Here is a 17,186-nt window from a genome sequence, read left to right as displayed (position 1 = left end):
GAGCCGTTTTGCAGGGCGACTAAATCTTTTTTTAAATGTGTAACATTTCTTATTTTCGGCCAAGTGAGTAATATTGCGCAATCTAAGCTAATATTATAAACAAGGTGAATTAAGGAAAGGGGGCAAGGCTGGGGTGAGTCAGCTGTGATTAGTTATTTTTCATTTTGCTTGGAGGACGTAGAGTGATCTTATGACAAATAAACTGGTGCAAATTGTGAATTTCACTTTTCGCTGCACTCAAGAGTGATTAAAAGAAAGGTGGATGTAATGGAGGAAAATGCTTGGGAACAGACATTGTTGCCTATTTGTCTTTTAATAATACACCATCACCATCACACAACTTCATCAACCGAGCCTTTCTGCAAAAAAAAAAAAAAAGCTGCATCATGGAGTAAGCAAATTGAAGGCAACAACCAATAAAATTCGAGAAACAATGATTTTTTTTCCAAAGACGAAACAAACAAAAAAAGTATTTGAAATGATATATTAAAAGTGCTTTTTGATTTTTCATGTCTCTCCTCTTTGACTGATGATCGCACTCGTGGCCGCCGGGGGGAGGGGGGTGTATGGGGGTGCAAGGTGGGTGTGGGAGAGAGGGGGGGGGTTCCCCAGATGTCCTCTCAGTAAAAATGTCCTGGGGTGGGGGTTAAGGGTTGGCTGGGTGGGAAGGGGTTCAGTTTGTTGTTGCAGGTCCATCGTGTTGGCAAAAAAAAAAAAAAAAGTTCAACCATCAGTGGTGATATTGTCATAGCGATTAGACTTGTTTCTTATTGTCTAAATTTCTTTATTTTTTTCCCGTTTTTTTTTTTTAAATTCTCACTTCAATTTTAATTCTTGGAGAACATAGCTTCGACAACATACCGCACTCATTATAAGAAGCAAAAGGTTATATCAAAAATTATTAGTATAGAATCACAGAAAGCCTGGTTTAGAACCAGAAAAAAATACAAAACAGAGAGAGGTACATAGACACAGGACAAATTCTTATAATTGCTTGGAAACATTATATTCCCGCTAAGTGTTGATTCTTTTTTTTTTTTTACTGCGCATATGATGTTTTTCCTTTCGTTTGTAATTTTTCTTACAAAAAAAGAAAATAAAGACTAGTATTTTACAAAATGACGAGTATTGTTCTTGAAGATGAGGGCGGATTTACACAGGTGTAAAGTCCAGTTCCAATATTTTTCTGTACATATTCCATCTCAGTCCCAGAAGACATGGGGAGGGAAGCAGGGAGGCAAAAGTCTTCCAAAGTTGTCACCAAAAAAAAAAAAAAGTCTTATACATATAGTCTTCTCAGGGGGTGGATGGGCGCTGAATTTTGGTCCGTGTCCTCTCTTTTTTGTGTCATATAAGGATCATTGGATGGACATGTAAGGCCAGTTGAAGCTGCTCCCGGATAATAGCATATCCCTGATGAGCGTTTCAATAGGAGTTTTACCTACCAAGCGGACGAAGAAGAGCTGCTCGATTACCGACGAGGACACGGTGCGGAGGGAGGGCAGCCGCAGAAGGAGCTTGCCAAAGCGGCTGGGCTGGTTGGGGTACTGGCTCCGCACGTACTCCTCCAGGGCGCACTGGGACTTCTCCTGCAGGCTTTCGATGTGGGCAGCGTCCGACAGGCCGCAAGCGTCTGTAGAAGGGCGACGCCAAAATCACATTGCACGGTCAGCATCCAACGCCAAACTTTCATTTTCGCAAGTGTTCGTATTAACCTTGTTGCTTAAGAGCAAATACGGAGGTAAATTCGACTCCAATACAAATACACATTTAGGATAAAGCTAACAGCACACTGACAAAAAAACACTCGCTATGCCTGCTGAACGCATTTCACTCTACGACCCAATTAAAAACACACCCTAATTCGTGGAAATCGTTTTAAGATGACGTTCGTAATGAAAGAGACAGAGAGAGAGAAAATACATTCTTTTTTTAAGTCATTGTTTTTGCAGGTGGTGTACTATTCATCTCATGCGTAAATGTTCCACTGTGAATTATAAACGCACGTAAAAAATGATTCATGCTCTGAATTTATATACATTTATTTTAACTGAACAAATATTTGATTTGTCATCATATTTATTTCGGCAACAATTGTATATATATATATATATATATATATATATATATATTTATTTATTTATTTTATTTTTATTTTTTTTTACAGCACCTCAAGAATTTTCATCTCAAGCGGAGCAAGAGGCTTTTGGCAAACCTCCTGTCAGGAACACTCTGGTCATCATTCAGCATGACTCCTTCTTGACTTTATGGAGTGCATTGCACAAATATGCTGCCTCACGCTGAGCCAGTGCAACTGTCATTCATGCCAAATAAACAATAATGAAGCGCGCAGGAAGGAGTAAGGATATAGTTCAAGTCAAATGTGCAGAAACATTTGATTTTGATTTATTTTTTATTATTATTATTATTTTAATTTTGGAGTGAGGTGAGCATATGTGGGCCCAAAGGCCTGCGTGCTCTTGATGTCTGCACTCTGGAGATTCAAGTTTTAAGGAAACCCAAACGGCCCTGATGAATGTGAAATTGCTCTGCTTGTAATGTGACCTAATTACTCTGCAGTAAGCTGTTAAGTCATTTCGCCTCTTCTCTCCATAGACCACTCTGGCCTGTTTCTCTCCCCCCTTCCAAGCCCATGAACCTATAGCAGTGAATGGCCGCTAGAAGCAATCACATTTATTATAAGAGAAAGAGGGAGGGTCAAGTCAATAGTCACTTAGAGAGAACATAAAATGTGCAAGAATGAGCTGCTGAAATGTCTGTTGTTTTTCTGTTTAAGCAAGAAAACTCCAATCTGAGATAGAAGCAGCAGTCCAAAGACAAAATGCCACACTGCGTCCACGACTTACGTTTTGTATATGAGCCTGTTTTGTGCACTAATACATGTCATTTAAGGCGAAGAAGGGTGAGGATGCTGGGGGTGTGCTTTTGAGCCTATTGGTGAGTTGCGAGCTATAACTCAGTGTGGCCCAGACACAATAACCTTGTGAACCGGAGGGCGACCCTGAGATCTCGGGGTGATTTAGTGTGACCTTAGCGAGGCCGCTCAAAGAAGCATGTATGCAAATCCCTTTGGATTAAGCCTGAGTGTCCCTTTAAAGCCAAAGCAGCCAATATGCTTTAACTCCATCCAATCGAGATTTTCGTCCTTTACAATAAAATGCAGGTGAGATTAAAGAAAAGAAAGAGACAATAGTGGAGGATACAGATGAATGTGTCTGCAAGGAAAACTGCACACACTGCTAAATTCTCAATCAGTTCTATGTGTGTGTGTGTGTGTGTGTGTGTGTGTGTGTGCCCTGCTCCCTACCCCAACAATACCCCCTGACATGGGAGCACACACACCAACACACACTTGCAAACCACCATTTATGCAGCTTAGTGAAGGCCCAGTGTACATGTCAATAAGGGGCTGATGTCAGTCAACTGTGTTGAAACATGACCACCATTATTTATGCATCAAACAGTGACAGCACTGAGGTTATTTATTTAAGGCAAATAATCCACGCCGCTCCTGGCAACGCGCCACGCAGGAGCACCCTGCTTTTGGTGCATCCCCACCCCCAACACACACGTTGAAGTCCATCAAGTCAACTCAACGAGACGCCGCAAAACACGAGGACGTCCCGTCCCTTCATTTCGGGGTTCTAATTTAAGGGGAAAGATTGCCATGAAAAAGAGGAAACACAAGTTAAATATGGCGAATATTCGTGGGGATCGTCACCATCACGCTTGCGGTTTACTGTCGAGTATATATTTATTCCATTTAGCAGGACTTTTGTGTGGACATGTTATATTCTGCAGGAATGGGAAAATTACATCTTTGTGATGATTTAGTAACTTAGAATGTAAATATAATATAATATAATATAATATAATATAATATAATATAATATAATATAATATAATATAATATAATATAATATAATATAATTAGCTACTAGTACTAAATAACGGCTATTTAATTCATTCTAGAGTTCTCCCTTATTGGATGCTATTAAAATGTGCATTGCATAATATAACAATTAATTATTTAACTGGTGATCATAATCACTGTCTCATACAAAAATAAATAAAATACGACACAGGCGAATTGTAAAAACTGTACTGTTTAAGAGTACTTTTTTTAACAAGTGTGACATAGAAGTTTAAACTTGTGGCTTAGTTGAAGTAGAAGTTTGCGGCCAGTTTTTGTTTCAACTTTTTGTTTTTCCTTATAACGGACGTTTTGCAAGAGACGGTCGAAAAAATAATACACAATTAGAAAAAGAGTGGCGCTCTTCAAACAAAACCACAACTTCACTTCTACTATCTCTGACTGCAGGGTTGTGATGAGTTCAGTGCATCCTGAAATATTAGCCTTGTGAAATGTTACCCCATCTTTTCCCCCCTAATGGATTATTTTTGTGTCGTGTTTGTGGTTACAAACGTGCCAGCTGTCACGCACTGATGGACGCCTTCACCTTTTAGGCACATTTGTTTGACGTGTACTGAACATTTACGGCCGCTCATCTATCATCTTCAAAACAAACAGAAATTTTTAAACTGCGGACTATGATATTATAATTTCGCGCACGAGTGTGGCATAGCTTCCCAACGCGATATTGGGGTTTGTTTTGCGCCTCTTTTTTGTACACTGCGGCCTGATCTGACAGGAGAATGCATGTAAGTGGCCACTGTTAACAAGACTAATTTATCCCATGTGCAAGGCAAACATCTCGTCAAGTTCCATTTGTGGCTCCCCATTTTGTTTTTGTTTACAACTTGACGCGCGGCCACAATGGGCCCTGCGCGTGCGTGCGCGTGCTACCCACCTGACGTGAAAAGCACGATGGCCTTGAGGCAGCTGTACTCTGCCGAGTCTACATGAAGGGTCTTGAGCTTCTCTACTTGCTCCTGGAAGATCCGGATGTGGTCCATGAAAGCCACGACGCGGTCCGCGGACATGGGCGAGGCGTGCAGGCCCGCCGCGGCCAGCAGAGGGGCCACATGAAGGGGCATAGAGCACTGGGCGGCATTAAGCACAAACAACTCGCTCCACGTCAGCCTGAGAAGGGACACCTGGTCGGTGATCTGCAGGTCGGGAAAGAAAGGGATGTTTCTGGCCCACTCCACGGCGCTGAAGAGCAACCGAGCCGCCAGCTCGCAGATGTTCTCGATGCCCATGATATTGTTGGGCTGCATGCACTGGCTCCCGTACCGGGACGTGGGGTAGGGCTCGGCCCGCAGCAATAACGAGATGTATCCGGATAGATAGCAATGGCCGTTGAGGGGGTCTCCGTTGGTCAGCGCGTATTGGCCTGGGTTGGGCTGGGTTGGAGGCATTCGTCCTCGCTGAACCGCTGACAAAAAGAAAGAGAAGAAGAGGAAATGTGCATCCAGGACTGACAAACATTGTTCACCGGCAACGTGCACAGCAAGCACCGCTGTAAACTTCAAACTGTGCCCAATTGTAACATTAGAATGACATTGAAAACTGCTCAAATGTTTACAAAGTCACATACGCGCTCCCAACCCTCCTAAGTGAAATATTCCACATTTACTACAATTATTGATATTTTTAAACAATAATTGCACCCGAAGTTACGCCGTTTATCACATTTATATAGACGTGTTCGGTTTCTCCATAGCAACAATGATGATAGTAGTCAAACAAATTTTAAGCGAGACTGATAATTCTCGCTCTAAATTATGCAGTTTTTGAATTTCATGCACATCAAAGCATCACTTGGAAATAAAAAGATTCCTGCCATCGCTTTTGAATATTAATAACACGCGAGTGCAACAAATCGAGAGAGACCTCAGCCTGTATGGACAGACCACATTTTACACAAATGACGCGGCGTAGCGTGAATTAAACCATAAAATAAAGCCTTAACGTGTTCGTAAAGTTGCGCTGGATGCAAACAACACAAGGTTTCAAGTTGAGCGCCACAATTGAGAGTGTGTGAGCCGTCTGGTAGCTGAGACGTGCAAGGGGAGACCCGGTTGTGTGTACGTTACACCCACACGCATTTAAAAGGCTTATGGTGAGTTTATATGCATGGCAGGAGAATTGTGCGTTTAGAAACAAACATTAGAGGGGGGTCATTCGTGCATGTGCATATGCAATAGGTGGACGAACTAGGCCTGCTGGCTCTAACGTATTTGGACTGCAGTAGAAATGTAACAGACGGAGTGCTTTGTTAGAGCACTCGAATGGTTCCGTCCATTTGGAAGCATGCACCGCGGAAGGAGAGTGCGCATTGGTGCCCGCCTGTCTTTAACACGGCAGCAAGTGTCGTAAAGGTTTCAAAATAAATATTCACCTTCCCGCCGCATGCCCACTTTTAAGCACTTCTTGAGTCGGCAGTATTGGCACTGGTTCCGGTGGTGCTGGTCGATGGGACAGTTCCTATTGGCGCGACACGAGTACGTTAAGTTCCTGCGTACACTCCGCTTGAAGAAACTTTTGCAGCCCTCGCAGGTGAACTGGCCGTAGTGCTTGCCGCTCGACTTGTCCCCGCACACCACGCACTCGATGTGCTGCTGGCTCTGCCCCGAGTTCTGGCTGCCCTTTTCCCCGGCCGTGCCTGGCGTGGACGGGGGTCCCGGCTGGCTCGGGGTCTGCGGGGTGTGCGGCGCCGCCGACGCCGCCTGCTGCTGCTCCCTCGACGGCTGAGCTGCTGGGTTGGGGCCGCTCGGAGGTCCTCCGGCCACGTCCTCCTGCGGATCTCGCCACACGCTAACTACCATTGCCATATCTCGGCCCCGGAAAGTGCTATAGAGCGAAATGGTCGCTGCTGGTTCTGGAGCGTTGATGGGAGAAAAAAAGGAGCTTTTCTACGAGACGGCTGCAAAGTCAAATCGGTGCACGGAATCTCATAGAGGAGGAGGGGGGATCAATACATTCAAAATAGCGGCGGACGACTGGAGGGGACGACCCGATCACGATATGCAAGTATCGGGAGGCCAGTTCCAAGGTAAATTGCACTGAGCCATTCAGGAATCCCCAATCTTGTAGGAAAAGGCGAGTCCAGACGTGTTGGGGTTAAAAAATCACTTTGATAGAAAATAGCCACAAAGGGAAAGCAATTCACATGAGCGAGTATTTCTATAAATTAAAAAAAACCTTCTTGTGGTGGAAAGACGCTCGATCCAAAGTGCTGTGGTGTATAAATTCCTTTCTCCTTTCCCCCAGTCTGTCTTCGCCGTGTGCGCAGCGCAGCGAACGCACACACACACGAACAAAAACTGCAGATTTGGCGCGTCTATATTCTTAAATAAAGATCATCATCATCTTCATCATCATCATCATCATCATCATCATCTTCTTTTTGAGGCGAGCAGCCGGGAATAGAGTCCACGCCGCGTAAGACTTTCACCTCTCCTCCAGCTGGAGCCACGGAGAAAAGATATCACAGAAGGGAAAAAGGCAGCGGCAGCAGCAGCGGCAGAAGAAAAAAAACAACAGAACTAGTAGAAAATGCAAGAAGAAAAAAAGAAGAGAGAGCCTCCAAAAATGCTTTAAAGGAAGAGGAGCTGCAGAGCAATGTTTCCGAAACGGGGGGATCTGCGCGAATGTCTGTATATAGTGAACTTTGACACTACTATTGAAACTGACACGTTTCTATGGAGATCGCTGCGCCTTATATGGTGCTCATGTCAAGGAGCCAAGAGAGGGGCTGCTGGAGACTGATAATCAAAGGCGACTGACTGGCCAGAGCCCCGCATAGAGGAGGAGGAGGAAGAGGAGGAGGGGGAGAGGTGAGAGAGAGAGAGAGAGAGAGAGAGAGAGACAGAGAGAGAGAGAGAGAGAGAGAGAGAGAGAGAGAGAGAGAGAGAGAGAGGAATGGGAGGCTGAGGTTATAGCCAAGCCCTCTCTCGCTCTTCATTGGTTGGAGTCCCCCTCTTGCTCTGTGCGCTGCAAAAAGTGTCCATCCTTACAGATGGGCACGTTCAAATCACATTTTTTGCTTGAAAAATAAATTATGTATTATATCATGCAGTTATTTGTAATATGAGGATGTTCATTTGGAACACCCTTGGATGACACCATTCATTTGTTTATTTTATTGCCACAGTTTTTGCTTGTAAAGGAGGTCTCGGTCTCATTTTCAATTCTTTTTACTCATCTATTGGTCAAATTCATCATTTCTATCGAACCGGCTGCACAGTGCGTGATTGTGGACATTTTTTACAGCGTCCTCACCTCGCCACTGGGGGCTCTCTTCTTCTTTTTTATTTTCTATATTTTTGACAGCCACGATTTACATGGAGCACTCTTGCCCCTTTTGCCGCTATTTACTTTGAAACCTGATTAGTATGGCTCGTCTATTGTGGCCAAAAATGAGAAAGACGTAGAAAGAACCCCTGGATAGAATAGCAGAAAAACGTGCGGAAAAGATGGTTGGGGCAAAGCTTTTACGCCCGACAAATAATCCACTCAAAGAGTGGGGTGGAAGTGGTGGTCTCGGGTTGTCTTGGACTGGTGTCTTTATTCCAAAATGTGTCATGCTTATAGGATGGACGCTCATGCATGTGTGGGAGCTCTGGCATGCGCATTGCGGTACACGCACTGGCGAAACGCTACGGTATTGCTGATAAAAACTTACATTGCACTGTGAAAGAAATACACAAGGATGCAATTAGAAGAATTATGCATTTAAACAGCGCGTCTTACACACATGGCATGCAAAGATGTCGGAGTAGAGAAAAAAAAAAGAGAACAGAAAGGCAGCAATTAGCCGGGTCCCTCCTTGTGACTAATGACATAGCCGGTGTCACATAATGTCTTCATAATGACGCTCATTGACAATCATGTGAACTTATTTGGGGAATTTGCATGGGGATTCCGGCTTTTTGTGTGAGGTTTTCTGCAGGCTTTCTCCCCCCTGTGAGTAAAAAAAAATGGATCGCGCTGCCATCTAGCGTACATTGCACAATTACAACCTCCACAGGAGCGAATGCACACGTCATTAAAGATTGATTTTGAACAGCAAAGTTTGTGTGTGTTTGAAAAAAGCAGTCGTGAAAAATGAATATCTAATTGATCATTTTTTAAATCTGATATATTAATCCTATAAATAATAGGATTGCATAATGATGTAAAAGAGGAGTCAAAACAACACAAGTTATACGAGAATGAATTAAAAATAAATACTGAATTGCTTCTGTACACGGAAAAAGTAAATCACAAAGTTCAGGAGAATAATAACCAATCAATGAATATACTGTATTAGTTTTCATAAAAAAAAAAAAATTGAAGTCCTTGCAAGAGAATTCTTAAAGCAAGCAGGCATATTTGTAGATAAATGGAGCTTAAATATGCAAGTGACCCCCTTTGGAAGCTCATAGGAGGGAAGGCTTGTTTTCCCCTTTCTTTAAAGTACTCAACAAGAGAGCTCTCTCTCCTTGTCTCTGTCTCGGACAACTCCAATGAAAACTCCCCGGCCATGTCTGCAGCTCTTTGAAAAGGTGAAACCAATAAGATTAAATAGGACAATGTTTTTTTCTTTTCTTTTTTTTACTCCATGTAAGTGTATCATTAAGATTTAACTGGGGTGCTTTTTAGAAAAAGGGGTTTCCGAATGCAGGACAGAAGGCGAGCACACACGGAGGGGCAACGAATGGGGAGCAGAGCTGGGGGAAAGAAAAAGCGAGAAAGTCGACCACAGCGGGGCATTGAGGGGAGAAGCACCGGCGATGGCGGTCTGCATGGAGCATCAGCTTCCCGACACACGCAAAAAAAAAAAGGCAAGTCATCTATCCGATTTTCCTCTTTCCATTGCACGTTGACTTTCAACGCCAAATGAACTGAGAAGGCGGCAGGAGCGCCACTCTTGCACGCAGACAGACTCGCTCCGTAACTTCGTGCCGGGTGAACAAGCGCGTCTTTGCCGCCCGATTATCAACCGTAACCGGGGCTCCACTTGTCCGTCGTCCACCCCGGATGAGGACACCAGATCGGGGGAGCTATTAGACATCGCAGACCCCTTCGGAACGTGGCGCGCATCACCCGCGCGCGAGGTTATTTATTTATAAGATCGATAGCACGCCGAGATAGCGTCAAAGCGTTAAAAGCCTGATGAAGGAGGACAATTAAATGTGTGCTATTTTATCACCGTGCATGGCCAAGTGCCGCTCCACTCAAGTGCGTATCAAGTTTTCGAACATTACAACGAAGGATGGTAAAATTCCACGATAACAAACGCTTTGGGTAATTCATCAGTTATGCATTATTAATTAAGAAGGGATAATATCACAGGAAACTGTTCCAATTAAGGTCAAGTGAACTTGCAGTTTAGATAGATTAATGTATTTCATTTTAATGCAAGCATTGGACAACAAAGCGACATAGTATATTGTAAACAATTAAAGCAAATTAATTATTCCCGCAACACGAACGGAACGTAATAAAGACAATTTGAATACCATTAAGATGGACGTATTTTTTTTAGATTTACTGCTTTCTTATTAGTGACATTTTCACGTTTTGGATATTAGTATTAAGAAGTGGACGAAATGTATGCGAGCGTGTGCACGCGCGCGCGCATGTGAGTGTGTCGTGGTCACATCGAAGATGATGTATTGATGCTCAGACTCAGTATTTGGTTTAATATAGCTGAAAGACAACAAGCAATAGAAGAGACGTTAAGGTCACGCGTGCTACCCCCCCCTCCCTAAATTGAAAGAGCACCACAACGAGCACATTTTGAAGTTTTTAATGCCAATCTTCGAGATCACATTTACTGTTTTTTTATTGATTACGTGTAATCACCTATAGTGTGATAAGGAATCAATAATGCAATTCTCGAGGATGGATGGACAATAATTTGCACTTTTTATGTGAGTCCATATACGCACGTACGTGTGCGCGTGTGTGTTCATTAGGGCCACATCCAGTGACCCCCGCCACTATATAACACCTGCCAGCGTATCAAATACTTTCAGTATGATTGGAACTCATTTAGAGTATCAAGTAAAGAGTCCCAAAACGCTCACTTGTTGCAATGCTTTACCCCCCTGCCCCCTCCACACACACACACACTCATACACACACACGCACTTTTTAGGTTTTGGCGATTGAAAACTAACTATTATGACATACATTTGATTGTATCTTTTAAAAACGGCTAATTGATTTAAAGTAAACTTAATCAAATTTTATAAATGTCACATGGATTTCCATGCATTGATGAGAATGGTGGCTGTGAAGTTAATAGTACAATTAATGTCACTGTTTTGAAATCTAGTTTGGTGCTCAAATACGATTAAATTTTTTTTCAACTTTCAATGGGGCTAATTTTCATTCTATGGTTATGCAATAAAACAAATGTTTGTTGTGTTTAAATAGGGAAGTGTTCATTTTAAACACAAAGCGTGTGTACATTTACTAACTCCAAGTGCAATGTAAATGAACTTCAAATAAATAGTAAATACGTGTATTTTACATGAAGTAAATGCAAATATCTTATTGCATTATGACGTCGTTTACAGAAAAGAACAAGTGTGTCTATCAGTGCATGCTTCTTTTGCCTAAATCTCATCATCAATCTGCTCATTACGGTGTGAAAGGAACGACGGGGGTCACTTCAAATCGCCTTTCATCCTGCACCTTCTTTCCATCTCTTGTTCTTCCTGTAAGGATCAGCAAGTTTAAAAAGGCATCATCCAATCGTCCGAATGGAAACTGACCACTGGTCAGAAATAGTGCAGTGTGGACATTTAACACCACATGCAGCATTTAACAGGCATCAACAACACCAGGCCTGCCAATTAGGAGTGTAACTATGTAATAACCCCAAATATATACTTAAAAAAATGCACAAATCATGACCTGATGTGCATGTGATATAAATTTTAATCCCATGTTATTGAACGAGTATTTCTCGAGGCATGAAGTTTTTATTTTATTTTTTATATGGCATCATTATAGTCGACTATGGAACAGAAGGGGGTCAGTAATTGAGGACAATAATAACAATGCCTCTCCCAATTAGCTTTGAGGTTGGCTTTAAGTTAGTGGGACAGTCCGTTTACGCTAAGGCCGATGGCTTTATTGCTCACAAACCCTTATTTCTTACAGCCTTGAGTGCCAATTGCTTCTCAGACTAAGATGGCCACATCCATTAGGGCGCACATCACAGTGGTTAGTTCAAACACCGCAAAGAAAAAGACCAACCTTGTCCCACTGACGTATAAATTGACATGCCGGTGCGGCTGGGGGGGATATGATTGAGGGTGGTCAACAACTATTTGGAATCCTAGTCAATCAATATATAAAAAAATCCTTACTTTATTATTACAATTAAAGTGAAGCACGACATTCAAAATGACTTATAAGGGGAAAGTGCAGTAATAATAAGTTTGACTGCATTTATACTGATGATTCACAAAAGCGACGAAGGCAAAGATGGGGAGGGGGGCGTGGGGGCTGCCGTGAAGCCATCTCACCCTTCAAGTAATTTATTTTAAGGGAAGCGGGAGGGCAAAGGTGGAATTCTTACGAAATTCAACAAGGATAAGGGAGCTTTAGGAATTCTGCACGCAGATTACCTTTCATCCCATCCACACATTAACCGACAACACACAGTAGAAATATAGCTCAGCAAAAAAAAAAAGGGGGGGGGGGTTATTTGGAAAGTATGGAGGATGAGAAGAAAACGAGATAAACATAGTTGGGAGAACATCCGAAAATGCACGGTTCTAACAATATTTCACTTCCGGAATAGTTGGTATGGCAACGTAAAAGATTCATCTATCGGATCACGCTTCGTCACCAATCCCGGGTTTTGCCTTGCTGTTGAAATTTTTGCTTACTAACGACATCAAAAGTGCATCATCAACCACGCACACCCACCCATCATTTACCCACCAAAACCAACACGCAGCAGGAGCTTAATTAGAAATGTTGAGTAGCTCAACCATGAGTGTGATGGAGCTCAGAATGATGACAAGTCTTGTTCACGGCTCACAGAATTTTTTTCATTTTTATTTTTCACCCACAGTAGGCGATTATTATCCCTACAAAACAATTGCAGCGAGTATATACAAATACATCTCAATATTAATACATGGACCAATATTAGTAATATACTCTAATGAACCGTAAAGATTTATGCAAAGATAATATGACTAAGTTGTAATTTCTATTTTTTGTTCATAAAGTAACCAAAATATTAGAAACAGCTCTTTACTCCAAAGCAATCTGTGATTCCTCAATTCAGTGGGATTTATTTAACACTTCTGTGTAAAGCGTTACATTTTTATTATTATTTATCACTGGTCCATTTTTAAAATGGCGGACGCTTCAGTTTTACTTCAACATTCGATTTCAAAGAATCCAAAATCTGCGCGTGAGGAGAGGCAACTGAGCGTCAAGTTTTCATAAGCGATTCAAAATTGACGAGATTAGCATTTAAACAAAGAGATGATTGCCCTCCATCTTGTGTCGTACAAGATGACAAAGGCCTCCAGGGTGATTTTGTATTGAGCCCTGGAAAGGTGTGTGAGGGCACGTGTGTAAAAGACACTGACGTGAAGGTGGTCTGCCTGCGTTTAGTGTCCAAAGCTGGCAGATTGTGACCTTATCAATGTGAAACTCTTAAGATAAATTATTCATAGCACCTGTTTGATGTGTCTGGCCAAAGAATGACAATTTAAAATGCAACTCATCACAAGGGGCTGTTTTTTTTTGGGGGACTTAAATCTGTAGGGGATGCTGCTGTCAGAACAAACATTTAATTAAAAACGTGTCCATTTTACAGGCTGAATCAAAACAACGTGCCTGTTTTTCACGGTAAGTCCTAAAGTAACCTGATCTACTAGGTGTGTGTGTCACCATTTTCCGCAAGCCACGCTCCATCTACCTGCTCAGCTCGCGCTTTAGTTTTGACTGTGCGTTGTGTTTGCTCACAGGCGGCGAGCAACATGGCTGCCCAGTGTTCTGGAGCTCGGCGGGATGTGTCAGTGTGCTGCAAGGACTGACACGGGGACGAGATGCACTTAATGGCTACGAGCTGTGAGCTAGTGGCATGCTGAAGTGGATCTGTATTTAGACACCCACCGGATATCACATTTCTGCATTTTATGAAGACGATACAGCTTCGTTTTGACTGGCACTGACAGAGACGTCGTTATTGAACAATATGCGGATTATTATGGTTGTTTTGACGTAGACTAACTGCTGTTACATTTTATTTTTTTGGTTGTAACTTTGTTTTGCAACAATACAAAGTACAACCACAAAAAAAACACTCTGTCAATCAAAACTGAACATTTTTTAATCCCGTAATAATGGCGGATGTTTGCACTCTCAGGCGTAGACCGCACATTGCACAAGTTTAAGTAATACCCAAACCGCCATGTAATCAAAATAATATTGTCGCTGTCCTGTAATTTTCTAAAATTGCGTCTGTCACGCATTCATGTAAAAATAAAAAAAATCTGAAAAAAATGGACTTGAGTGTTTTTCACCGGACAGTGATGATATGAAAAATATATAGCTTTTGTTTTAATTATACACGATCGATTGCGAATGTATTACTAAACTTGTGGGCGACGCATGAGGTTGAATCATGTGTGAGATTGATAAAAGTGAAATATTCTCACAAAATACATTTGAGATGTTTACGCTATCTCTTTCTCTCTCTCTCGCTCTATTTCTCTATGTCGTCAGCTTCTCTCAGATGTTCCCTGTGACCTTCGACCTCAGAGTCGGGGTCAAGCCCTGACAAATGGGATGGCCGAGTTCTGATCACAACTGCCAACATTCCACAACAATCTCGCGTCCTCCTCCACTCGCCTCATATCCGTGATATGTCACCGGGCGCTACTCCCACCCCCTACGCCCCCCCCCCCCTTCTCACTGACCGTCTTCCATGACTTGGAGAAAGTTCTCACTAGAACAACATAGTTTATTGGGTGAGCTGTGGGAATCTTTAAACACATACATTTGGAATTAAGAATTACAACATGAGCTAAAATTTAATTTCCCCAAAACATCTCGCTTGTTTAGACAAGGCAAGAAAACAAAAACGATCTAGCGGACATTACGACCTAGCTCACAATGTGAATGTGTGTGTGTGTGTGTGTGCGTGAGAAAAGCTTGTCAGTGATGTCAAGGATGAGAAATGTTGCAGTGTGGTTTTTACACACACTGCTGGCTCGAGCATTTCCGGCAACATTTCTCACTCTGCCTCCCTTACACCATCCACTCTGCTGCAATATCCCCACATTTTTCTATCCTTTCACATCAACCCCCCCCCCCAACCCTCCCACTCCAACCTTCCCTCCCCCCTTCCTTTTCTTCACAGGCCTCCTCGGGCCATTCTGTCTCCCTTTACTACTCATGCCTGCTGCCCCATCCTCACCCAATGTCAACCTCCCTTTTATTTCCCATCTCATTCACTCGCTTCTCCTCTTTCCCGCCGCTCATCTGCCTTCACATTATAGTCTCCAATTTTCTAGCATGCCATCCCAGTGCAAACACCTGTAACTGTTTAAGGGGATAATGAATGTCGTTCTGCACGAGGAAGCTAGTAAAGGTAAGTGGCACATCCTATATCGGGATGACGTGGCAAATAATGATTTCCGTTGTTGTGTTTGAGTACGAACGTTCCTTATGGTGTGCGCTTGCTTTCCTAAATGTCAACCCGCTTCTCCTCAAAGCTTGAGCACACCACACAGCTATAAAAACAAGTCGCTACCTGGTTCTGTAATAATGTACAGCAGTTGTACTAAAAGGCACTGCATTGGAAATACAAACCTCAATCGCAAAATGTGAGTTTGTTCTTTTTTCACTGCCTGAGTTGTGCTATCGTTTTATATCGGCTGCTTTGAGCGACATCGGAGGCTACATGGATCTTGGCCTGGTAAGGAATGTTTCTTCAAAGGTTGGCGGATGGATGTGAGATCTAATGTGGCGAGCAACGGTAGACGGCTGCGGGTAGTCGGCTCTCTATTAAAAATGATAGATGCTTGAGGATTTTTTTTTGTGGCCTTCTCTATCGTGAGATCCCTGTAACATCTGGATATTGCTGTAAATCAGGAATGCAATAGAATCCATATTTGAAATTACTTTCACTTAGTACACGAGGTTTTCTTAGGCCCCTCCCAACAGTTTTTGGTCTTCAGAACATTTTGAAGTGTAGAAGCACCATTTTTGTTCAGTTATTATGCCTCCATTTCCAAAAGCTGAGAAAGGAAAGTAGAAAACTGTACAGTACTTAACTAACACTCGCTGGTACCTGAACAAAGCGTATCTAAAGAATCGACACCAGGGTTGTCAAACTCATTTTAGCTGCAGGGCCACATGGAGGAAAATCTATTACTGAGTGGGCCCGACCGGTAAAATCATGATTTAAAACATTAAACAATTGGCGTCAATGTTACGCTATTTGCTTGCTGTCCTGGTGTTTTCACGAGTTGAATGTGTCATATTTAACACAATTATGTCGTACTGTTTTTTTTTTCTTCCAATAAAACCATGACTTAATGTTGTGCTTTAAATAGTGACATCCAGGCTAATTCCTTGTTCAACTTGTTCTATTCATCTGAGCATTGCTTGCACATACCATGAATAACACATGATAACACTGAACAAAAGGCCTACGGATTGACCGCCACATTGAGCTTTGCTCTACATATTAAAAGTCCTGACCAGCCAAAATCCATTGAATTAAGTTTACAGATACATCTTACTTGTGTGCAACTAACATCAGTCATTTGGCAAATTTTGGCTGTTTATTCAGCTGGGCCGCACTTATTTTTATACTTTACCAAATCTTGTCATGCGCCGTATTAAACCCACATGCGGGCCTGATCTGGCCCGCGGGCCCTATGTTTGACACCCCTGCTCTACACAGTGTAGTCTACTGATTGGGTCCATGAGTCATTAAGACAGCGTGACAAGAACATGCCTGTACTCAAATGAAGCTGGTCTAATACAGAAGAAAAAACATTTTAGTCCTCCATTGACATCCTCAATTTACCCTCCCTTGTAAATCCGTCCTCCGAGTATGATGTCACACTATTTGTGAGAATAGCAGCCACTAGGGGAAAGTTGTGGTAACACAAGCCAGATCAGGGCTTACGATTCCAGACAGTGCGGTAGCATGAAATGAATGCCACAACACTTGGTCAAAATGTGGCTTTCTGATCTCCATTTCTTCCTTCTTGCTCTTTCC

General features: G+C 42.6%; 1 protein-coding gene across 1 annotated transcript; it reads right to left on the bottom strand.

Annotated features, from left to right (window-relative positions):
* Positions 1-471: 471 nt before the first annotated feature.
* nr2f1a (nuclear receptor subfamily 2, group F, member 1a) lies at positions 472-7,718 on the bottom strand. Its single transcript, XM_088292162.1, has 3 exons — positions 6,327-7,718; positions 4,833-5,360; positions 472-1,633 (listed from the first exon to the last, which is right to left on the bottom strand). The coding sequence occupies exons 1-3, from the start codon at positions 6,757-6,759 to the stop codon at positions 1,359-1,361; spliced, it is 1,236 nt and encodes a 411-aa protein (XP_088148288.1). The 5' UTR covers positions 6,760-7,718; the 3' UTR covers positions 472-1,358.
* Positions 7,719-17,186: the final 9,468 nt, after the last annotated feature.

This window comes from Idiotropiscis lumnitzeri, chromosome 1, assembly GCF_059441095.1.
Source record: "Idiotropiscis lumnitzeri isolate Australia: NSW breed Sydney's pygmy pipehorse chromosome 1, RoL_Ilum_1.0, whole genome shotgun sequence".
Classification (NCBI taxonomy): domain Eukaryota; kingdom Metazoa; phylum Chordata; class Actinopteri; order Syngnathiformes; family Syngnathidae; genus Idiotropiscis; species Idiotropiscis lumnitzeri.
The sequence above is the reverse complement of the archived record's forward strand: the minus strand, read 5'-3'. Positions and strand labels throughout refer to the sequence as shown.